The 26,126-nt window shown below is 44.7% G+C and overlaps 1 protein-coding gene across 1 annotated transcript in view; it reads left to right on the forward strand.

Annotated features, from left to right (window-relative positions):
• LOC124470116 (neuroligin-3-like) overlaps positions 1-26,126 on the forward strand; it is a 241,297-nt gene that overhangs the window by 115,608 nt on the left and 99,563 nt on the right. Inside the window, exon 4 of the mRNA XM_047023866.1 lies at positions 19,417-19,602. Coding sequence (XP_046879822.1) covers positions 19,417-19,602 — 186 coding nt within the window. The remainder of the gene's footprint in view (positions 1-19,416; positions 19,603-26,126) is intronic.

Below are 26,126 nucleotides of genomic sequence, written 5' to 3' on the forward strand. Positions count from 1 at the left end.
GCCGTTGTACTCCCGGAACAAGTGCGTCTTGAGCCTTTTCTTGAAGGTGGGGTCAGTGTCCCTGATGGAGGTGGGGAGCTGGTTCCACCATTGGGGGGCCAGGCAGGAGAAGAGCTTGTGTTGGGACCTGGCAGTCTTGAGCCCAGTGTTTCCCACAGATTAGAAATCTAGTTGTGGCGGGGAGGGGGGTGGGGGTTGTCAGACCGGGGGGGGGAGGGGGGAGTCGTAATAATTCCTTCGTCAATAATTTTTACACAGTTAATTTGTTAATAATTTGTTACATTAAATATTAATCCTAAATGATTCACACCTTCACAAAATTAACAACAACTAATATATCAATTATGCATGTAGCCACGCTAGTGCTAAACAACTATTTAACTGGTCGGCTCCAGGACGCCGGGTAAGTAGCTAGCTCCTGAGACTTCTCACCAAAAGAACGAAGGGGAACCTTCGAGTAAGGTACCTAGCGAAAAGTAGCCTCAACTTTCCTCGACTTTTAGCTACGGCACTAATGATGAAAGCTCGCTGATATAGCTGTCGGTCTTAGTAGAACGGCGTATGTATGCATTGTTGCTAACGTGTGCTGACGTTGTGACTGTGAATATGTGAGAAAGACGCATGAGTGACAGAGAGACGGAGGGAGAGCAGGGGAAAGGAAATGCAGCTGACCGAATACGCTGCGTGTTTTAACCTAAATAGCGATAAAAAAATGTTTCACAAAACGCAATATGTGGCGGCCGGTGTTGATTCTGTGGCGCACCGCCACAAATTAGTCTGTGTGGGAAACACTGGGTGGAACCACCAGGCGGTTGTCTGAGGAAGACCGTAGGTGACGGGTGGGGGTGTAAGGTTGCAGGAGAGACTTGATGTAGTCGGGTGCTGTCCCATTCACTGCTCGGAAGGTCAGTACCAGGGTCTTGAATCTGATACGGGCGTTGATGGGTAGCCAGTGGAGAGAGATGAGGAGCGGGGTAACATGGGAGCATCTGGGTAGATTGTAGACCAGGCGGGCCGCTGCGTTCTGAATCCTCTGAAGAGGGCGGGTTGCACATGCTGGGAGACCAGAGAGCAGCGAGTTGCAGTAGTCCAACTTGGAGAGGACCATTGCTTGGACTAGCAGCTGGGTGGAGTGCTCAGACAGGTATCTCCTGATCTTCCGGATGTTGTAGAGGGTGAATCTACAAGACCGGGAGACTGTGGCAATGTGGGCTGTGAGGGAGAGCTCGTCATCCATGGTAACCCCAAGGTTCCTGGCAGAGGATGAAGGGGTCACCGTTGCAGATCCCAGGGTGATTGACAGATCATGGGAGATGGAGGGTGTAGCCGGGATGATGAGAAGTTCTGTTTTGGCGAGGTTCAGCTGAAGGAGGCGCTCGGTCATCCAGGCGGAGATGTCTGTGAGGCAGGCCTCAATCCTAGCTGAGATCCCCGGATCAGTCGGGGGGAACGATAGGTACAGCTGCGTGTCGTCAGCGTAGCAGTGGTAGGAGAAGCCATGGGAGGTGATGATTGGTCCAAGTGAGGTGGTGTACAGAGAGAAGAGGAGGGGGCCAAGGACGGAGCCCTGTGGGACACCAGTGGAGAGCTGGCGAGGGCCTGACAGTTTGCCTCCCCAGGACACTTGGTAGGATCTTCCCGACAGGTAGGATGAGATCCACTGGAGTGCAGTGCCAGTGATGCCCATCACAGAAAGTCTGGAGAGCAGGATCTGGTGGTTAACCGTGTCAAACGCTGCAGAAAGGTCCAGCAGAATGATGACGGATGACCTGGAAGCCGCTCTGGCAGACTGGAGGGCAGTGGTGACTGAAAGAAGGGCAGTCTCTGTGGAGTGGCCAGTCTTGAAGCCCGATTGGTTGGGGTCAAGCAGGTTGTTCTGAGAGAGAAAGTAAGACAGTTGGTTAGATACAGCACGTTCAATTGTTTTTGAGAAGAAGGGTAGTAGTGATACCGGTCTGTAGTTCTGGAGGACGGCAGGGTTAAGGGAGGGTTTTTTGAGTAGAGGGGTAACTCTGGCCTGTTTGAAGGCAGAGGGAAAGGTGCCGGAGGTAAGGGAGGAGTTTAGGACATGGAGAAGAAAAGTTATGATGGAGGGGGAGATGGTTTGAAAGAGAGGGGAGGGGATAGGATCAAGGGGACAGGAGGTGGGGCGATGAGAGAGAATGAGGTCAGAGATCTCTGCCTCGGACAGAGGAGAGAAAGAGTTTAGACATTTAGTTGGGTCAGTCGTGGAGGGTGAGAGGGTAGGAAAGGTGGGTTTAGTGAACCGACTGCTAATGTCGGCGACTTTTTTCTCAAAGAAGGAGGAGAAGTCGTCTGCTGTCAGGGTGGAGGGAGGGGGTGGGGGAGGTGGGTTAAGAAGGGTGGAGAAGGTAGAAAAAAGCTTGTGGGGGTTTGAAGCAGAGTTAATTTTATTCAGAAAGTAGATGGTTTTAGCACCAGTTATGTGAGCCATAGCTCACATACTACCATAGTATGTGGAAAATCTCCAGACTTTATAGACATATATAGCTGAGTATCATCTGCATAACAGTGACAATTTACCCCAGAGCTTCTAATTATGTTTCCTAAAGGTAACATATAGAGTGAAAATAGGGGCGGTCTTTCCTACAGGTGGTATAGGCGGTCACCTAGGGCGCCACTCAGAGGGGGGCGCAAAAAAATGCGCCCAGCAAAAAATAAACAATAACGTTTTTATTTTAATTTTTTTGTTGCTGGGCAGTTTTTCTTTGCGCCCCCTTCTTTATCTCAAACCAATATTTTGACATTCAAAAAATAAATCTAACATTAGGGTAAAATGAGCCAGGTATACGTCCCCTTAAAAAAGTAATGGGTACGTACCTCCTTGGTGTTATCAGAACATGCTAGCACAGTGAGGCGTTTGGTTAGAGTGTGTGTGTTCAAGAACTTTGAAGAACGAAATAATGAAAAGGCAAAAGCTATCCAGGGCGAAATTTAAGAAGAAAAGAAAGGAAGAATAAGAGAAATGTGCAAAGGCGAAAGGTAAATCCTTAAATTCTGGTCTTAGCCTATGATGAATTCCGGATAAGAAAACGGTTCATGAATGCGTGAATTGCCCCGGGCACTTTAGTGGAGTTAAGAAGAAAAGATGTACCTTATCATTGAACGTTTTTCTACTCCCTGTCACATAACCTAGTTCTTTAAGGATTTTACAGTAGCCTATATAAAAAATGATATGTCCATTTATTCTACGTTATACAAAAAAAACAGGATTAAAATAGGGGTGCACATATATAGCCAATTAGCCAGTGCAACAACACTACAAATATCTTACTCGTTGCATAGCACACCCAATAATTGCCGTGTTTGTCTTCCTTAATGTCCTTAATGCCTAATGGGTGTGCTTTGCAACGAGTAAGATATTTGTAGTGTTGTTGCATTAGGCATTAAGGAAGATAAACACGGCAATTTGTCAACAAGTGAGGAATACTGGTAAAAATCCAAGTGTTGTATTGTCAACTTTAGAGAATCGCTTGTATGTAATCTTGCTAGTTAGTTAGCTAACGCTAGCTAGCCAGTGACTTCTGACGTTCCTTGTTATTGTCATTCAGTCGAAACATCTGTTCAAGTTCAGCTGTAACGCAATTTGCGTCATTTTCAATGTGTCATGACATTTTGGTGAATTCCGTTTTGTCTAATTTTGTTCTGGGAGATTGATTGCTTAAAATGAGTGAATATGTACGGTGGCCCTGAAGTGCAAATCACACCCACTAATATGAGTACACTTCTAAGATTTTAGTTTGCCAGGCATCAACAGAACAGAAGACTAAAAAAACATTATTTGCAGGCGATGAGGAAGTGAATGTGACCGTGCACCGTGTGTGCATTGTTGAACAGGGGGGCGTGGCCGGAGCGTAGTTCAGCACAGACTTGACATTTTCTCAGGGATTTTGTTCTAAATTTAATGTTTACATTCTATCGTTGTGATCGTTGTTGTGTTTATTTGAAAGAAATGCAGTCTTGCAGGGCAAAATAAAGTTTGAAAGTTGCAATTCCGTTTTTGTGCAAAAGCGTTTTAAATTTTTAAACTTTTTTTTTTTGGGGGGGGGGGGGGGGGCACCACGAGTGAAGCTCGCCTAGAGCGCCAAATGTGCTAGGACCGCCCCTGAGTGAAAATAACAGAGGGCCTAGAACTGAACCCTGTGGTACTCCATATTTTACTGTGGAGCTCCTGGATGAGCAGCCATTATAGTGGACATATTGTGATCTATCAGATAGATACGATCTAAACCACTGAAGTGAAGTACCAGAAATCCCAACATAGTTTTCCATACGAATCTCATGATCCACAGTGTCAAAAGTTGCACTTAGGTCTAGAAGAACCAGGACAGAGATAGAGAGTCAGAGGCTAATAATAGATCATTGACTACCTTGGCTAATGCAGTTTCAGTGTTGTGGTGAAGACGAAATCCACACTGGAGAGGTCCATAAAGCTGATTTGAGGAGAGGTGCTCAGTGAGCTGTTGTGCCACAGCTTTTTCAAAAAATTTTGAGAGAAATTGCAAATTTGAAATTGGCCTGTAGTTGCTGAGACAACCTGGAACAAGATGTTTTTTAAGAAGGGGCTTAATAATTGCTAGTTTGAAATCGTGAGTCGCAAGTGTACCTGTAGAAAAGTAAGCAACAATAAAAAATAAAATATTTTGCAGCGAGGGATTTGAGCCATAGGCTGATGATACACGATAGCTTGTGGTTCTTTTGTGTTGTGAAGGATAATTCCCTTTAGCCCACATTAAGTGCAGATAGACAGTCAGGCCCACTCAGTAGTTATTTTTCTTATAGGCGGCTTCATGGTACACAGTGAAACCATATGCGTGAAACTCAATTAGATGGTAGATAGCTAGTGGGTTTGAACCTACATGAAGTGACTGACAGACCTCTGGAGCATAAATGTTACTCATCTAATAAAAAGCATAGATATGCCCTTGGAGAGAAGAGAAGGAGAGTGGTTGGGAAAAGGTTCTTATGTATAAGCACAGTGACAATTCACCTGACAATACACCTCCCCTTCGTATTTTGCTTTGTCAGCATGCACTTAAAGCAGGGATGTCGTAGGTAATCGAATTACCAGAGAGAGAACCTATCCCTTTTATTCATGGAAAGGAGAAGTCTGGGTGGAGTTGTCAGAGCAGCAGAGTGGAGAGGAGGAGGATGTGTGAGACGCATGTGGGAGGGTTAGAGCTCAGCAAATGAGGCAGCGTCAGGTGACCCGGCACTCGACAGCGAGACGACCAGTCGCTGCTCTCTCTGTCCTGATTAGGAGAAGAATCCCAAGTTCTGGCACAGAGGGGAACACCAGCGCTCTCTCTCTTGCTGTCTCTTTTCACCTTTTCTCTCCTTATCTGTCTTTCTCTCCTTTTCTCACTGTGCTACACTGCAAAGAGGGCGTGAAGAGTTCCTGGTGGTTGTGGTAGTTTCAAAGGCCAGCTAACTGAGTTGTGCTGAGTGCAAGCACCCAATCAGACACGTCTCACAACAGTTTGTGTAATGCACAATTAGCAGCACCGTTGAACCGTATGGCTGATTTATTCAGTGTTTAATCATGTGGCTCAAAAGCTGAATGCCCCAGTTCTAATCTAATCTCTTATAAAACTTCATGTTGTTGATGAAGATAAAATGATGAGCAGAAGGAGAACAGAGAGGCTGTGGCACCGTGCGGCACAGTTCACACACACTCCTGTCACTCATGTCTCTCCTCTCTCTGGTTCTCTCTCACACACATTTCACTGTACCAAATACACTGCTATCCCTCATCTCTCTATCACTATATATCGCTCTCTCTCTTTCACAGTTCATGGCACCAGATACCCCTCTTTTTGTGTCTCTCCCTAACTGCTCTCTTGCTTTCTCTGTCTCTTACTTTACCTTGCTGTCTTTCTATTTCTCATAATCTGTCAGTCACTCTCACTTGGTTTCTAAAACCTTCTCTCTTTCTCTGTACTGGTGTATCACTAACCATCTCTCTTCCTTCTCTTGTTCAATCTACCTCTTTCTGTACCTATGTTTCTCTCCCCTCTATCTCTATCTTTCTCTTTTATTTTCTCTCCCTCCATCCCTCTCATCCCACCCCCACCTCTCTGGCCTGGCCCTGGGTCCTCAGGTGTATGGAGTGTGCATCCGACCTCCCTATGGGGTGACGTGGAACAAAGGTGGGGTGACATTCTATCTGACGGTTATCCCTAAGGGGCCATGGCACCACAACCGAGCTGTCAGCCAGATCTGGACATTGTGGAGGGGATGGTGGCAAAACAAACAGAGCCCACAATCCTGGCATCTCCGCTGGCCTGGTCCGGCCACCCAGCACAGAGCTATCCTCAGGGAGAGGCAGAGGGCTAAGATGAAACGGACAGTCTCATCTTACCTGTTACTGGCGGAAAGGGTGGTACAAGGGTGTGGGGGGGAAGGTAGAGAGAAATAATGCAGAGCTACAAGGGGGAGCTGACAGAGTAGAAGGAGTGGTTAAGTGAGAGAAGGTATAGAACAAGATAACAGAGAGAAAAATTAAGAGCTAGAATATGTATTGTCAGTGGATTAAAAGGAGGAAGATGGAAATTAAATGAAGGTGGGATCAACCAGCTGCTCATTAACCAGGGCTCTGCATGGAAATGGTGCTTCAGTCTGTCTCCATTGGGAATAGGGGCTGAAACAGAACAAGTACTGTACAAGTGTGTCATCCTTTCAAGAAAGGTGGTGGAGTACAAGTGGCTCACCTTTAAACACATACACACATAAATAGTTACTGTTTATTAAAAGATTGTTTGTTCTCTGCATGTTGTCAGTGCAAGCGTTTCTCCCTAAAAAGAAAATGTGTGACTATACAAGCCCAGCTCTCCAGCACACACAAGCTGTAATACACATACACATTTGCAAACAAACATACACAGTATATACGTCTATACAAACCTCTTTTCTCAAGAAATAAATAATCCAGTCAATATTGATAAAGAAATCGACCGAATAAAAAAATCAGAAACAAATACTGTCCCGCGGTTTTGCCTTTTAGCCCAATTAGCCTCTGTTGAACGAGTGTAATTGCTGCTATTGTAAGAATATGCTGTAGATTAGATTGAACGTGATTTTTAAGATGGCTTTAATTAAAGCAAAGCATCCCAGTTAAACTACATGGACTACTTTGTGGATGATTACATTAAATCAAGTATTGAAAATGCAGAAAACGTACTTTAGGTGAATGGGCTCCGATGTCAGTGAGTCCTTGACTATGCAAGTTTGTGTTTATCTACCTAACGCTCCTAGAGTGCTTTTAACTAATCCAATTTCAACCACTCATCCCCCTGCATGTACTTCCTCCTCACTATCTAATCCCCCTACCAATAGGGCTTGTATTAACCCCAGATGTGCTCTCCCAGAGAGATGAGAGACTGATAAGAGACTGGGAAGGTTAGTCGGCTGTACTGGTGTTAAGCTGCTGTTGAGCCCCTGTGAGTTGACCATCAAAGCCCACCGCTCATTGCCTCCCCTAACTGCCATGCTCCTTATGGACTAGCCTAGCGCCAAGTAGTGCTTTCTAAACTGCTGATGTTCTGCATGATTTGTATCTAGCATCACTTAACCTAGTGTAGTCAAGTCCTGCCGTGTTCCTACCTAGCCTAGCCACATTCTGCCCAATTTTTACCTAGCATTGCTTTCCAAGTCTAGCAAAGCACTCCTCTCCTCCTCGTTCCTTTCCGCCCTTCTTCCCTCCTCTCTTCCCTTTCCCATCCATCCTTCTCCTATTCTACCTAACCCTGTTGTCTCGCTCATCCTCTTCTCTCCTCTCCAGTTGGTTCCTGTCCCTTTCTGAGTAGACACCGTTATTACTGTTAGCCCAAATGACTTATCATAATGCCATCATCCCATCACTTCAAATCCACATTAACATCAAATCATGTCAAATTGATATGGTGGGAAAACATACGGTTGGTACGCAGTATGAAAAAAATACAATTCCAAACGCAGCATGACAGACACATATACATCCTCTGCCTGTTGCTGCAAACTTTTCCAGGCCTGTACTTGCTAAAGGAGTAGATCCTTCTGTGGGTGTGTGTGTGTGTGTTTGTGTTTGGCTTGAAATATGAATTGTAATGAGTAAGTGGTTTGAATGTAGAGTTAGTGTCGCCGCTGTAATTGAGGGAGATTAATTGAAGAAGCTGTTCCTATGGATCACTGACTCCTGCTACGGAGTTCTACCATGGGAGCATTTGTGTTTATGGCTGGAATCAGTATGGTGTGTGTTTGGGAGTTGTCTTGTCTTTTTGTACACTGTATGTGTGTGTCTGTGGCCATGTGTATATGTTGGGTGCATGTGTGTGTTCATACTGTACGTGTATGTCTGTGTGTGTGTGTAGGGGGGACAGAGCTTGTAGCAGTACTAGGAACTAATTGAAATGAGAGGCGATGTGCGAGTCCCAGCCAACATGGCCAGCCCATTTGTCAGGGTGACATCATTGCACTCACACCCCATCCATCTCTTCCCTGCACCTCACAACCAGCCCTCCTCTTTCTGATTAATGCCCATACCTCCCTCACTGCACCATAACACACACGCACTCTCACACACACACACACACACACAATGTTGCAGTACTGTCTCCCATTCACTCTCACACTTTTGCCCCCTGTGCTTACTCTTAATCTTTCTCTCACACACGTTGGAGTCATTCCCATTCACTCGCACTCTCTGGCTTTGCACAAACACATAATCATTGGATGAGCACTTACATGTATTCTCAAACAGACATATCCCAAGCATTAAAGCTTACGGGACTGAATATAGCCATCTAAAACACTTTCTCTCTTTGTACCTTCATTCTTTCCTTCCTTTCTTTATCCCTTCTTTTTTTCTTTCCATCCATAAAAATTTGTTATGTTCTCTAATTAAGCTAATCACACACACACCACAAACACACACACACAAAATCTCATTACAGCTGGTATTAGAGCAGCTCAGACCTTCGCAGGAGAGTCAATGCTTTGAAGATGGTCTACATTATGCCTTTGAAAGATGTTCCAAATGATACCCCCCCAACTTACACTCTCTCCGTCTCCCCGCCTTTCCTGGCTCCCTATCATCACCCCCCACCTCTCTATCACCCCCCACCTCCCATCACCCCTAACCTCCCTGGCTCACTATCACCTCACCTCCCATCACTCCCCACCTCACTATCACCACGCCTCCGTGGCCTCATCCACCTGACCCACGCCCTGCCTTAGCACCATCGCCTGCCTCTCATTCACTCACCCCTAACCTGCTTTGATACGGCTTGTCTCTGATCCACAGTAATGCAGACCTCTCATACCTTACATTGTGGACTGAGTTTTTGTTTGGTCTTCTGTTGAATCTTTGAACCGACAAGACAGATCTGAGATCAATCAGTCAAATGGAAAAAAACGTCCCTTGTTTTTTTGGATTTGTTTTTATCGATCTGTGTTTCTTCAAGTGGGACCAGAGTTCCAGTTAACCTGCGTGTCCTGAGACCAGCAAACATTCCTCTTTCTGTCCATCCAATACTCCCATCATCTCTCTCTTTAGCTTTTTTTCCTTTCTCTTCACCTCCAATTCTTTCTCAGAAGGAGAGTGCTGTCCTCGGAACTGTGGAATACAAACCGCCACTTACCTTGAAAGCATTTCCCTGTAACTGATAAGCTTCTGTCTCTGCCACACACATGGGGTTGGGGGGTTTCAGAATGAAAAGCCGACAGCGTGTGTAGTGGTTATGTGATTGATTGATTGATCAGGGAGGATATATCTATACAGAGAGTCCATACACGCACGCAAACTCTACAGTTCTTTCTAGCTCTGCTCGGGGCTGTTCTGACCCGACCCTGTCCCTAGGCCTGGCCAGGTATTATTGTGTCTGAGCAACCTTGTCTGATTGGATGGTCACAAGGACAAGTCCGATGATGGTTTTGTCCCTAGAGTAACAGATAGATCAACCAGTGTCTGGCTAACTGTCGCCACGGTAACACTGATCTGTCTGTCTCTTATCCCCATTTCTCGAAAACATGTTTGTCTGTAAGAGGTCTGGGCTTTAGGAACTGTGTGCGTGTATGTGTGTTTGTGTGTGAGAGCGAGAGAGAGAGAAAGAGAGACATTTGTTTTACAACGGTTTGTTGCACACAGACAGATGGTGGGAGGGTCTGCCTGTGTAGTAGAATGTCTGTCCGTTCGTCCGTCTGTCTGTCAGTCTGTCTTTCTCCTAACCTTTTTCCTTTTGTTTATAAATGAAAACTTTGTTCAGGACGAACTGGTCCATTTCTGGAAGCGTTCTGTCCCTCAGGGCTTTCAGCGAAAGCATGCAGTAATGCTATTATTCTGTTTGTACCAATCCATTTTTGAGGGGAGTACTTACAGGATAGAGCACTTTGGAGTGATCTGATATTATCTTTCATTACTGGTCTGTGACTAGGTACACTGGGAGCATTGCGTCGTACAACCCCTAAACCTTCTAGACATCCTCTCAGAGAAGGAAGAGCTGATCGGGACAAAGAATGAGAGAGATACAATAACTGCAACAACGTCCAATAGTTTTTGATGCATTGGGGCGAGTTTGAGTTCTCTCACTTGCTTGTTTCTTTTTTATGGCTTCAACTCTTTATGCTCTTCTTGTTCACCGGAAGGAGAGGATGAAGCGCCGGCTGAATAGGTCCAGTGTTCAGAGGACCATAAAGGAACTCTTTTCCCTCCCTCCCTCCCATCTCTCTCTCCTTTCTCTGTCCCTCCTTCTCTCCAGTGGTGCTCTGTCACTGGACAGTGAGCTATAAACAGATTAACAGTACAGGATAGGGATGCACCAAATCCAGGATTTGGCCAAACCTTAGAATTTTTTTCCACCTGAACCCGAACCCTACGCTTGCACTACGCGCGCTACGCGCGCTACGCTGGTCGACATAATGACGCCGCCGTTGATTACGGGAAGGTGTTTACGTAGGTGGACCGTTCAATGCAGAAGGCTGAGAGAAAGTGAAAATGGAACTCGTGACCAGAAAAATAGTTATTTGGCAGTACTTTCAGTCAAAAGAAAGTGATTCAAGTCAAGCTACATGTTCAATTTGCAATGCTGAATGTCTCTTGGTGGCAAGGACCTTAAACAATACACAACATCTCCGCTATTAAAACATTTGCGTATGAAACATCCGGAAGAAATTCAAGAAATCTAAAAGGCTAATATTTTGGATATTGATTGGATCTTGAGATAGGGTAAACATAAGCATATGGTAATTGTCTAAATAGTTTTTCCCACTTGTCTTCCTGGCATAATGTTGCCTATTCTTTTTTTTACAGTAACATTTAAAAAATTCACTGCTGTGGACATTGTTTACTTCATTAATGTGTTTACTGTGTTAATGGACTGAGGATTGGAGTCGGATTCAGTGTTTCAGTATTCTGCCGAACCCCAAAAATCTAGATTGGGTGCATCCCTAGGACAGAGACCCAATGCCACTTTCAAATGCCCTCCTCCTTCCAGTCCTTATCCCCGCCTCCGCTGCCACCCCCGCCTCCCCCAGCAACCCTGCCTTTTCTCCTCACCTTTTCACCCCTCCACCCTTGTCCACTCCCCCTGTTTCACTGCTTGTTTTTCGTAAACTCCATAACCCCTAAAATAGAGAATGCAGGTTGGGTTCTGTGGGAATGTTTCCCATGGAGGTGGACTGTAGGGCTACTGAGCCTTAATAGGACTTCTACCCTCCATCCTTCTCACCCTGCCCTCCACACCCCAGAGACCCATTTCAGTGTGGGAAGATGGGAGGGGAAGGAGAGGAGGGAGGAGTAGGGACTTTGGGCTCTTTTGTAGTGGTGGATTCTTAGGAGGCTGTCAAAGCTGAGTTTGTGTGAGGCCATTATTCCCCCAGAAAGAAGAGGAGAGATTTGGAAGGAGAGAAAGAGAGAGAGGGAGGAGGGGACACAGACAGCCTTGTTAGTAGCCACCCCCAGAGCGAGAATAAAAGAAGGGAAAGAGAGAGAGAAAGGGGAAATTAAGAGAACTTTTGAGAAACATAGAACAAGGAAGAGTGGAAAGAGTCTTTGAAAGATGTTAAAAAAGTTGTCACCCATTGCGTTATTATTGTTATTCCCATCCTCTTTACCTCCTCTTGCTCTTCCTACTCTAACCTTCTATTACTGTCCCTCTTCCTCTGCATCTTCTACCTCCACTCCTCCACCTCCCTTTTTCCACCCTCTTTCTCTGTTGCTGCCTGTCTCTTCAACTCAAAAACAAGCTTCAACTCCCACCGAACTCCTCATCCCCCAAGTTCAGACTGAATATTATCACCACCTCTCTCAGCAGACTTATGGCCCCTCATATATGGGAAACAGACGTTTAAATCATAATCAATACAGAAATATCAATGTAGAAAGACCAGGCAAATGGAAATCACTGAGATTTAGCTTGGTTGACAGGGGGGGGTGGGGGGGGGATGCCAGTACATGTTTATTAATGAAGGGTGATTTACCCCTGGATTTACATGTGGCAACACACACCTATCTGTCACCTCTGTCTCTTTCTCGGCTCACTCTCTCTCTCTCTCCCTCTATAGAGTGTCTATAGATCTCTATAGTCATACGTGTCTTACTGCGTCAGGGGATGATAAAGGGGGACCATGTGTGGGTGTGGCTGTTGACATTTTCTTGTGTTCCTCATAGCTCACTGAGCTCACTTTAAGCGCCATGGGAAGAGGATGTTGTCGTCGTTTACAGCTGATGATGGGCTTTGTGTAGGGAGAGAGAGGCGGAGGAAGCTTTTGGGAGGCGCAAACTGCTGTGTGCGTTGTTTAGTCCAACCAGGGGAGATGGGAGGGGACAGGCATGACATGGCCAGCCTGTGACCTGTCCAATGTCATGGCAACGCTCCCATTTTACATTACATTTACATTACATTTATTCATTTAGCAGACGCTTTTGTCCAAAGCGACTTCCAAGAGAGAGCTTCACAAAGTGCATAGGTCACTGAAATAACAACAAGATAGCCCCACAGCATTGCGGGTAGTCAAAAACAAGAAGTACATATTGTGGACAACCAAAAAATAGTGCTAAAGGGAAGAAACCATAAGAGCATGTAGTTAAACAAGTTAAAATTACACAACATTGATCTCTAAGTGCAGGTGTACCTGTAGGAAAGCAATAAAAATAGGATTAACTAAAAAAGAAGAATACAACAGTTTAAATCAGCTACCACTAACCAACAAGAGCAACAGTCTAAGCAAGAGTCATTGTGAACCTTGAGGAAACTAGCGTTGGATTCAGCAAACCATTCCTAAGTACCATTGTACTCCCGGAACAAGTGCGTCTTGAGCCTTCTCTTGAAGGTGGAGAGACAGTCCGTGTCTCTGATGGAGGTGGGGAGTTGATTCCACCACTGGGGTGCCAGGCAGGAGAAGAGCTTGTGCTGGGACCGGGCGGTCTTGAGAGGTGGGACCACCAGGCGGTTGTCTGAAGAAGACCGTAGGTGGCGGGTGGGGGTGTAAGGCTGCAGGAGAGACTTGATGTAGTCGGGCGCAGTTCCATTCACTGCTCGGAAGGTCAGTACCAGGGTCTTGAATCTGATGCGGGCCGTTATGGGTAGCCAGTGGAGGGAGATGAGGAGCGGGGTAACGTGGGAGCGTCTGGGTAGATTGTAGACCAGACGGGCCGCTGCGTTCTGAATTCTCTGAAGAGGGCGGGTTGCGCATGATGGGAGACCGGCGAGCAGCGAGTTGCAGTAGTCCAACTTGGAGAGGACAAGTGCTTGGACAATTCCCAGGACAATTCCCAGGATTCCCAGGATCATCCCAGGATGATTAATATCTCTAAGACTCACACATAAACACACACACTGGCATGAACAGAAACACACGCACCTACAGATGCCTTAGAAAAAACATCAGTTTAAATAACCTTAGCTTTCTTGCAGTTCAACGTCATTGCCATGGCATTGTTGCTAATTAGCTAGCCATCCAGTGTAGCATTATATGAAGCTACTCAATCTACAACAATTTAATCACTTCATCTAGCCTTGCTCGCTTCAGGCTACTACAGAATTGCAGTAGGCTTGCTGCTTATTGTCTCATTTTACTTAAGTAAAATATTTCCTTTTGACTATGACTTACCCAGCAAGCTATCTAGCAACATCCGCCCTTGCCTGATTACCTGGGGAGTGCTTGAATTACTGTAAAAGAGAAGACGGAGCAAGGGAGAGCAAGCCAGAGGGAACGAAATAGGATAGAGAGGATGAGAGAGGCATTAGATTAGATCTTGTGGGTTACAAGCTATGGGCTACTACGACTGAACTGCCATATCTCAAGCCTGTACATGGACATTGAACTGTACAATCTGGCGTTTGACTGGAGGGACCAGCTGACTATAATAAGCACAATTAGCAGTAAAACTTAAGTTAAACCAGTCAGAATAGTAACAATATGTAATGATACATTCTGAGACACACCAAACAAGCTAGGCCTCCATGTAAACAATAGCAACCCAAGACTCCTTAAAGCACAAACAAACATGATGGCCCTGACACAAATGTAAATCAGAAATAGCGATGCATAAAAACAATTACCTCGCTATCTTAATTGCTTTCTAAAAGAAAACACTCGCTGCCACCTTTCCAATTAAAATATAACCACCAGCAAAATTGAATGTATTTTTAAACGGTGCCCGCGGCCTGTTGGTATGTGTCTGTCTCCTTTAGTAATATATGGAATTCCTGCTCTGAGGTTTAATGGCCAGACGTGCCTAGAGATGCAGGAGTAGCTAACTCAGAGGAGCGGGCACTGCATTCTACACTGAATATTCAATAAGCTGCATATTCATCTGGAGTAATTCAGTTCCCTATATCCCCTTGTCAAAAATACAACATGAGTAGGTACAGCATGATGTATGTCATACAAAATGTTATGACCTGGACAAGACTAGGACTATGTTTTAGCATGAAACATACACTTACACACTCAAGATGTGTAAGTGTATGCAAACAGCACATGCACAAGCACATGCAAACAGCACAGGAAAATACAAATGCATGCATAGTCTATGGTGATACACACATACTGCAGCCTGTGCTCCATTGTCTCTGCTTGTCTTCCTTACTAACTTTTTTTTCCACTAACCAGTGTTATTCTGGGAGAGTCACGTCCAAGCCCCTTAGAGGAGTAACTGTGTGTGTGTGTTTATACAAACATGTATGCGACAGTGCTTGTGTGTGTGTGTGTGTTTGTGTTGCTGAAAGGAAGGCCTTTTATAGCTGTTACCCTCTGGATATCTGGGAATACCAGAGAAACAAGACAGTCTTCTGAAATTGGGTGTGTACACGCCTTCGGCGAGCACAACCATTGTTCTCTCACATATACAGTATATTATTATTATTGCCCCCCTAAGGATCTGTCAATATTTGGACAACGCCGGTGCCAAAGGTTTCGTCTTCGTAGCGATTGAGTTGCTTGTATTTTTATTTACGTTCCGTTGCACGGTTTAGGCTGAACTTGAGTTTTTGTGGCAAAAAGTGCCTTGTGACAACAAAGGGAACTCAGTGCTAGCCTACGTCACAACGTTAGCACACGTTAGCAATGACGCATGGATACAATCTGCATAGATGTGCTAGGCTGGATAGACTGTTGCACAGTATGTACTATCTTGTCGTGTCGTTGTGTACTAGCAGCATCATACATTTAAGCAATTCAAGGCTTGCACGTACAGTAAGTAATGTCACATTAAATAATGTATTTAAACTCAAGCTTGTGTGGTGCATCGCTGTCTTCAATGCCACAGGCTAAACTTTATGAAAAAATCATTTCCGGCACATTCAGGGAAGTTTGGTTAGCAACAGCAGCAAGGCTAGCTTGCTCGTAGCACAATTACAAGCTTAAATATCAAGCTTATTTACGTGTTTGGGCATATATTCAGTTAGCAGATGAAACTGTTTGAATCGCAATTCCATCTGAAAAATACTTCTGGTGACAATGTTAGAATAGCTTGTTTCAAAGGGGGTTTGGCTTGTTTCATAATGAACGTACCCATCTGCAACCGACAAAGGCAAGCACGCCCTAAAATTTACCCCAAAATTGTAACCTGTAGTTCTCTCTTAACACTTATTTTTTCTCTCTATCCCATCCTCCCTCTTTCTCATCTCTGTCACTCTCTGCCTGTCTGTCTCTCTTTTTCTGTGTCTGTGTCATCCTCTTAACTCCCTCCTTCCATCCTCTCCTCTCTCAAGCACTGACTTCCCACACCCCCTTCATGCTCACTCACCTCCCTTTTTCTCTCTCTTCCTCCCTCTGCCTCTCCCTCGTTCCTGCCCTCCTACTCTTCTCTGTTATCTTCTGGGACATGTGTGAAGGAGACCATCTGTTGATCCATGTGTCTCCTGCCTACTTCCTTTGTCACTAACACTGACCTATCGGTGATTGGCCATGGCCTTTACCCTGCCCACCCGCTGTGTGTCAGCTAGCAGGGGGATAGAAGGATGTGGGGGTGGAGTGATGGCAGGCTGGAGGCCGGAGGGTTGGTCCCACTCATGACAATCTGATTTTTATGTACAGTAAATGGTGTACATACATATACACTAGAGTGTGGATCAGGCCTCATATTTCCGTCCAAACCCAATCCGAGTCCGAGACAGTATTAAACCTGTTGTTATTCCTGTCAAATCCAAGAAAAACGCCTAAACAAGGCATACCCAAAGTAAATTGAAAGCTGTTCTTGAACCTTTTGTAGTACATGTATGGTTGGGGTCTCTTTTGAAAGGTGACCCAGGAACCCTGTATATCCTACTGGCTTTGAGTAATTGAAGCTTGAACACAATCAAATTGAACGTTTTTATTTCTGCCTAGATTTTGTTTAGCAAACATATGGCTGAAGAGGCCTATATGTACACAAGTGACTGGTCTCTTCAGTCGGCAAAGTCAGAATTATGCCACAATAGGGATGGGTATCGAGAACCGGTTCTTGTTTAGAATCGGTTCCCAGTGAATCGATTCCTTTGAATCAGGGCCGGCCCAAGGCACAAGCTAACTAAGCGGCTGCTTAGGGCCCCTGTGGCTACCAGAGGGCCCCCAAGAGACCATGAAATTACAGTTTAATGTAATAAATATATATATACTTTTTTTTTTTTATCGGCAACGATAAGCAACGCAGAGGTAGCCTGGTCCTAACCAGACTCTCGTACATTTCATTTGTACAGAGAGTCTGGCCTCGCTCCATTGACAAGCATTGACGTCCTTGTAGGCGGGTACTCTGTTGATGTTTAAAACTATTGGATCTGCCCAGAGCCACTCTGATCTGCCATAACCAATCGCTATTTTTTGCTCCAAACACAGCGGATGATAAAACAACCACTGCTGAGTTGACCAAATTATATGTTTCAATTTGTATTACAATTGAAATAGTTTGGGGAATGGTACCACCCCCCTCCACAACAAACCCAAAGTACATTGAAAGCTGTTGTTGAACCATTTGGAGTACATGCATTGGTCTCTTTTGAAAGGTGACACTCTGAAGTTATTGCCCCTGTTGTTAGGACCCCTACTGGTGTTGAGTAATAGAAGCTTTAACACAAGGAAACTGAAAGTTTTTACCTCCAACTAGATTTTGTTTTGAAAACAGAGGCCTGAAAAGGCCTAGAGGTGGTAGGTATTAGCTAATTTCAGAGCCAGACAAAGACAGTTTGAGAAATTTGTTTAGAATGAGTGTGCGTGTCGGTGAGTGGGAGGGGGGGGGGGGGGGGGGTTCAGGACGCACAGACCTAGTTGGCTGTAGAAGGGAGAATCGATAAGGATTCAAATCGATAAGCAGGAATTGATAAGGAATCGGAATTGTTAAAATCTTATCAATACTCATCCCAATGCAACAAGAGATCATGACTATTTATGGATGTAAACATTGTTTTGGACAAAATACTTGACTTGGTTAGGTGTTTGGACCTTTGGGAATGTAACCAGACCATTTTGGTTGGGATGTTTTGCATAACTGGATAACTCTGAGCCTTGCTAGGTGAGTAATCTCTGTTTGCTTTTGCTTTGTTTACATGTTGATGGTCGGATAAATACGTTGATTGTACTTGCTGTTGCGACCCGATCTAGAAATGGTTTATATCAATAAACCCCCAAAATTGTAGCTTTCCAACAATATATGGCATGTATAGCTGTCTAAAAATAATTTGTGGGGGGGGCCTTAATACTACTACCCGCCGGCGTGCCGGAGGGACGTTGTCTGGTTCCGAGCTCGACCCTTTCCCGTCAGGCATTCTGTTTTTTATGTTTAAATCCGACCGGAGCATGTTGCAGTTAATGTAAGCCAAAGCACTGAGATTGACAAACATACAGGTCATTTATTTGTTACACTATATTATCTAAAAAGAAGTTAGATTCCCATGTCATGAAGACATGCCCAACTGACATGACTGAACCCGACCCCAGTCCGACCGTCATTTCAATTTTTTTGTCCAAACCTGGCCCGACACATCGCGTTCAGACAAGTCCTGTCGGGCACTGGTTGGGTAGCAACCCTGTAGTGTACACAAACACCGTACATATGCAAATTTTCACACAGAAAGAAAAGTATGCACTCACTCACAACACACATACATTATGTAGCTGAACTTCAGGACAGCAAATGGGTACTGGGTTCAGGCCTGAATTTATTTGGTTCTAAATACTAAGAACCGTATTTATACATATTAAACAGATACAGTATTGGTGCTACTGCATGGTCCTCCTATATGATTCCTGTTATACATTTACATTTTACATTTAGTAGACGCTCTTATCCAGAGCAACTTCCAGTAAGTACAGGGACATTCCCCCAAGGCAAGTAGGGTGAAGTGCCTTGCCCAAGGACACAACGTCATGGTTGGGAATCGAACCAGCAACATTCTGATTACTAGCCCGATTTCCTAACCGCTCAGCCACCTGACCTCCTCTTATACCTTTGCAAGATTGAACATTTATGGAAAGACAGGAAAATAGTTTTGAAAGTAGATAGTCCATGAAGTGATTTCACACACACAAACACTCTCCGTTTGACCGACGTTGTACTCAAATAAGTCCGCTCTATGGGCTGATGACTGAGAGATGGGAAGATGGAATGATAGAGAGATGTAGAGAAAGAGGGGGAAAGATGGTGCAGTGCAGGAGATATAGTGGAATTAAAGGACAGAGAGATTGAGCTTTGTGTCTTTTTCTTGCAGCTGATCTGTCATTTTGCATACAATTTCAGAAATGGTATATGTGACATTACACAATTCGGCATCATTTTTTTCAAAAGTGAAAATCACCTTTCAGTCACCTTTCAAACAAAAGTTTGCTAAATACAGTAGTTTGAAATGATTGAGTGATTATCACAAGTGCTTGGGCAGATACAGTATGATATGAAATGCACTAGACTTAACATATCTTCTCTTTCCAACACGTTGTTTCCTGCAGGTTTCCTTAGTACTGGTGACCAGGCCGCTAAGGGGAACTATGGCCTTCTGGACCAGATCCAGGCCCTGCGTTGGATCAGTGAGAACATTGGCTACTTCGGGGGTGATTCCAACCGCATCACGGTGTTTGGCTCTGGAATAGGGGCTTCCTGTGTCAGCCTGCTCACCCTTTCCCACCACTCTGAAGGTAGGAGCAGAGAGACTACAGCATCTGTTCCTGGGGAGCAGTTTGTATCTTCCTCTTTCTCTCTATCTTCCTCTCTCTTGCTCAATCCATCTCTAAAAGAGTATTTCTGCTATGAGGAATACCGTTTGTTATATCTGCTGGTCAATCTAAAGTATTTACAGTACACATGGATTTACCTTGTGATGCCAGTGATGAACATTGTCATAATACTAGGTAGGCTGTGTCTGGACAGCATATCAATATGTTTCATGCTAAGGTTCCTCTAATGGACCTGAAGGTAAAGATAGAGTCATACTGGCTGTGATTATATGTATGGGCAGACATTTTGTAAACCAACCAGCTTTTAAAATCAAAATATGTTAGCTTGACATATTTCATGCTGGGACCTTCAAGGTTTTCAAATAATTTAGCTCCAATAGCTCACTGGATAATTGTGTACACTATGTAGGCTGGGGTCTTACTGCAGTGCCCTAGGTTCAAATCCGGCTCTGGCCTTTTTCTGCATGTCTTCCCCTCTTTTTCTCTCCCTGCCTTTCCTGTCACACTTCACTTCAAACTGTCCAATAAAGCATGAAAATGCCCGCCCCCCCCCCCCCCCTCCCCCCCAACAGTGTAGTTACTACTTGGTGCCTGCAGAATCATAATGATATTGATGCTGACACCTAGATGCTCCTCCCTAGACTATTACAGCCAGGTGTCTATCCACTCATATATATGTATACGTATATGATGTGTCTATTCTATAGTTGATGTTGACACGTATTCATGTCAGGGTCACATTAGCTTTCACATAATGAAATGCAAGACATCAACATAGCCGTCTTTATGTTTTAATATTGGAGAGAGAGGGGGGAGATATTTATGGGTGAGGTAATTATATAAATCAGTAACCGACACGCTCCGACACACACGAATGGTAATCAAGATTGTTGGGTGTGCCAAGCAGATGTGTTGGAGTCCACATGCCTGTTGACCTCTGACACAGGGTGGTGGGCTATACGGCAAGAAAATAATTCAGCGAGCATAAATACCATCCCCGCCCTCTTTCTCTCTTTCTTTCTTTCTTTCTTTCTTCTTGTGCTCCCCCTCATGTGTGAGTGGACCAGTCTCCTATGCCCTCCACCCTTTAGAAAGAGGTCATATGACCCGAGATGCTTTGATCTCTTTTACCACACCAGTCTGGGTTCTCTATTTTTGCATTTCTACAATTTGCCTGTGCTTGGTACTAATGGGCTTGATTGCCAAAGATTAAATATGACTGGGTTTGGACATAATTATTTTACCATAATATTTTTTTGTAAGATTGTGTATTTTACATCCCTGCTCCATAAGGCCATGCTCCATGTAGCATGTGATTGAGTGCCAGTGAAACCAGTTTATTTGCCTCCTCAATAAATTGGACATCCCTGAGCCTGTCTCTTCTCTCCTCCTGAATCGAAAATTAACATTGGCGCCATGCTTCTGATGAGGAAGGGGGAAGCTTGAGTAAAAACTAGATGCTTGGAAATTGAAACAAGGAGTGTTGTATCACGCCGGGCCTTGCGCCACTGAGCGTTAGTGTTGGCAATCAGATCTCTAAAAGCTGCATCCTCCTCGTCGCCAATCGAGGTAATTATGTGTGGTTTAGGGCTGAAGAGGGCCATGGGAAATCTGGGATAGGGAGCGTGGCGGAGCACCTGCACGTACGGACCCAGCCCAACTGCCTTTCTACCCCTCACACGCAGCCCCCTCCCCTCGAAACCCACAAGCTGGAATCAAAACCAGTTTTGGCTCCTTGTTGCCACGACGACAAGCTAAATGGCGACAGGATGCAACAAGACTGGAAGGCAGGCATTTGAGAGGCCTTGAAAAGGAAACGGGGAATTCTAATTCAAATTTGCAAAGACTCAGGGACTGTGGCACGTCTCACTGTCGACTCTGTTGTGGTGACAGATCGCTGCGTAGTGACTCCCTGGGTGAGGTAGATGACTGGCTGAAGTATTACCTTCTTGCTGGAGCACAGGGGAGTGAGGCAACCAGATTGTGTACAGTACAAGGCAGGATACTTCACACTCCTCGACTCATCTGATTTGACCTCCAGAATGAATGTCCAAATCTGGCAAAGGAAGCTGTTGTGCAAGAGAACATACGTTAAAACACACATCCCGTCACACATCCACATGCGATCACACACATCAGCGCTCTACGGATACCGTGAAGCTTGAGTCGCCATTGGCTGGTACATTTGGTATTTTACTTGCCAGACTTTTTACATGGGATGCATGAACAATGCAACTGGGGGTAAAAACATACTTTATCTCAAGTTCAAGTCTTTTATTGTCAGATGCACAGAACAACACAGGGTCAGACTGGGCACTGAAATTCTTGGGACAAGACGACACAAAGCAACCTGGCATTACATAACATATAAATACACTGAACATAGATTACATCTATAATAAGCTAAAACATAGTAAACCTCCTAATATACAAATAATATACAATATTCAATACAGTATACTAAACCTCTAATACACATGATAACCTATACTAACCTTATAAACCTATACTAACCTGAGACAAGTGGAGTACAATAGTGCAATATTGCTGATAGTGCAACCAGTAGCTAAAAGTGTGTGTAGGTTATGAACTCTGAACTCTCCTCACACACTTTCCCCATCCATGCTGTTTCCCCCTCTCCCAGCGCAGGCCACCACGGTCCAGAAATGTGGCGGCCGCAGTAAGGTTTAGAAGTAGCCCAAAAACCTGCCACCCGCAATACATTTTCAGCCGCGACACTGTTTTCAAAGTAGCCCAAATTGGCTAGAAATCCGCGGATATGGCAACCGTGCTGCCAAAGCATGCTTTAATAAACTTGATCCTCGCCCCTCTATCTTTCTCTCTCTCCACACCTTCTGCCTATATATCACCCCTCAATCTTCCCATCTCATTCTATCATCCTCATGGACCCTCTGGCCTTCACTCGCTCTCTCTATGTGTGGGTTTGCCCAGGGCCCAGTCTGAGGGCCCATTCGTCAAGCCCTGGCCCCCGCAGCCTTTGCCCCTGATCCTTGGTCTCGCTTTCGTCTGCAGTTGTGTGTGTGTCTGTGTGTGTGTGTTGGTACTGTTTATAGGATGGCTGTCTGGTGTCCTGGGTGATCTAGTGCAGTTCAGAGACTCTGGAGGGAGAGACTGAAGAGAGAGACCAGTCTCTCGTTTTCTGCAGGAAAGAGCCTCTGACCAGAACTGGGACTCAACAGTTAGACATCTACAGAGAGGAATCCATGATCTCCATGTCTCTCTCTTTCGCTCTCTCTCTCTCTCTCTGTAGCTTCAAACGACTGGAGCCGTTCTTCTGAAGGCAAGGACATTAGCCTTGAGATTATCTAATGTATTGCTATCTCCTTGGCATCTTACTGGCTCTAATTGAACATGCAGATGTGGCTTTTTTCTCCCTCTCCCCTAATAATAATTATGTTGTAAAATGATAGATGTCTTGGGTTTACGCCGGCAGAATATTAAGTAGTTCACGACTAAGATATCTGTGCACGTGGTCGTGTGTGTGTCCGTCCAGTTTATGCAGGTGCATGTGAGTCTCTCTGGCTAGTGGAAATGTGACTGCGTATGTACACATGCATCTGTGTGTTGAAATGTGTCACTTGGGGGGGTGGGGGTCTCTGTGAAGGTCGTTTGGCTTTTTATTTTATTTTGTAAGCAATCAGGCTAAAAGCTGGTACTGTGAGGAAGTGCTGGCTCCTAATGGAAGCACTGCTACATTAAAGATGGCCAGCCAGTCAGAGAGGATCGCTCATACTCATGTCAGCCTGCCATTTTATGAAGACTTCTGGGGGACTGAATAGTGTAAATGTGAATGCTAAATGGTCAGCTTTATTACAGCCAGGGTACCCAGCTCCAGGCTTGGTCATGCAAGGCACCATCTCACCTCCGTTCACCTCTCAGGAGGAGCTGGATAGAGGCGAGAGGTATGGAGGGCAGGATAGAGGGGCTGGATGGAGAGGAGATTGATTCTAGGTGAGCAGCGCTTTAACTTTTTTTCAAGTAGGTTTTAGTGTCATGGTTGATTGATGCTAAGGCCAAAATTGCGTTTTTGAGGTCTTCGCTTAGCCTAACCTCACTAAATGTACCATTTAAAGGTTTGAATCAAACTGTTAGATTTTGACATTAATGTTAAATTAGTGAAACTTCCGTTTCACCACCATGCTAATTACTATGTTTGTGCGAGTCACGACTTTTCTCTTACAGAAGCTGAACTTCCCCTGGCTTCTCCATTCTGGTATTGAGATATGCAAGCTTACTTAACATTGAAAGAAAAATGCTGTGTTTCATTATCCTATTAGAACCGCATGGTATTAGTGTATCTCTCTCTGTTTCTTTCTTTCTCCCTCTATCCACTCCCCTCTCTCTCGCTCTCTCTTTTACAGCTAAGCCACATTGGAAGAAGAAAGGTGGTGAAAGATGAAGGGGGTTGGAATATGGAAGGAGGGAAGTAGGAAGGTATGGAGGGAATGCACGAAGGAGAGGGGGAGGGAATAAACAGTAGAAGGGAGGAGGCAGGGAGGGAGTGAATGGGGGTGGGATGGGATAGAAGGAGGGATAACATGAATGACAAGTGTTTTAGGGGATGTGAATCAATCGGCGTCTGTCACTCATGCTGGATACTGGATACTCTGCCAGTGGCAGTCTGCCTCTGTACTTCCAGCTACCATCTGTCACTCAGACACAACCTAGCTCAGGATAGAGGAACACACACACCTTATGGGGGAGGGGGAGAAAGAGAGAGAGTTTGTGTGCATGTTTACAGTGTGGTTGTGTTTGAATTTGTGTGTGTGCTTGTGTTTGTATATGTGTTTGTATGTATGTGTATGTATCAGTGTTGGGGGTAACGCGTTACAAAGTAACCCGTTACTGTAATCAGATTACATTTGCCTGTAATGCAGCAATGTAACGCATTACTGTTGATAACTTCAATAATCGCATTACAGTTACTAATACAAAAATGTATTGCGTTACTTGCATTACTGCGATCTACATATCGGGAGGAGAAAAAAACAACAAATCAAACTTCCCTTTACAGTATGTGTATTTGCGTAAAACTCGTCACTTAACTTAGCCCCAGAGTTCAGGAGGCGAAACAAGAATGATAGAGCCGCTTAGGACGTCTTTTGAGGGATGGAGGTAGCCTATGCACATTACTTCGTATTAGTTGCGCGAAAGGACAAAAACGTAACTGTACAATGTACATTGTACCCATGCCAAAAACACCTCTCCCCCGCCGCGAACACAACCTCTAATCTGTCAAATCATCTTCAACGGTGTAAGCGGTGTGAATGGGTGAAACTCACTCCTCAGGTATGTAACGGGCCACCCGCGTCAATGAATAGCTAGCTCTTCTTTGGCGTAGCTGGTAGTGGTCATGCTTGGCAAGTCGGAGGTCCTGCGTTCGAGCCCAGTGAGTGGCGAACGAGCTTTGTCGTGACGGAGCGTGGCTACATCTGTTACATAGCCGTCACATTGGTGCCATGACCCGGATTCACGAGGTTAGCGCAGCTAACCGCCGGAGTGAGTTTCAGAGGGGTGAATGTAACCGGTGTGAACTGGTGAAACTCACTCCTCAGGTATGTAATGGGCCACCCGCATCAATGAATAGCTAGCTTTTCTTTGGCGTAGTTGGTAGTGGTTGCGCTTGGAAGTCGAGAGGTACCAGATTCCTGGTCTGTTACATACCCGTCACATTGCGCAAAAGGACAAAAACGTAACTGTACAATGTACATTGTGTCCATACCAAAAAAAACTCTCCACCGCCGCGAACACAACCTCTAATCTGTCAAATCATCTTCAACGGTAACATGCTAACTCAAGACTAGTAGCTAAAGACCCTGAGTGACGCTAACGTCGATAAAAGTTTGCCGTTGCCATTGTTGCCAACACCAGCCAAGTAGCCACAACTTGACTTTCAACAGAAGGTTACAAAGCAGAGATAAACAAGCTTGTAGCAGCATACGTAGTAGAGGAAATGTTTTTGCCATTGTTGCCAACAACAGCCAAGTAGCCACAACTTGACTTTCAACAGAAGGTTACAAAGCAGAGATAAACAAGCTTGTAGCAGCATACGTAGTAGAGGAAATGTTTCCATTTAAAGTTTTAAGCATTATTTTATTTTGAGACATTTTGCTTACGCCAGTACTGTAGCCTTGTTATGCTTGACAACTTTTAGGTTGATGTTAACAACTTTTTTGTCAGCTTTGTGGTATTAAAAAGCATAAAAGAGAGATCTGTCTATGGAGCTAGAAAGCTGACAAAAGTATCTGAATTTGAATGTGAAAGATCTGAATTATTTGTATGTCGAATTTCATAAAACTGAAATATTTTACTGTTGAATATATAATATCTGAATTATTTGTATGCCGAATTAAACAAAACTTAATTATTTTGATCCAGAAATACACATTTCTAAAATTCAGATTGCAGGAATTCAGATTCTTGAAATTCAGATTGCTGAAATTCAGATTCTTGAAATTCAGATT

The sequence above is a fragment of the Hypomesus transpacificus genome, chromosome 1, assembly GCF_021917145.1.
Source record: "Hypomesus transpacificus isolate Combined female chromosome 1, fHypTra1, whole genome shotgun sequence".
In the NCBI taxonomy this organism is placed as follows: Eukaryota; Metazoa; Chordata; class Actinopteri; order Osmeriformes; family Osmeridae; genus Hypomesus; species Hypomesus transpacificus.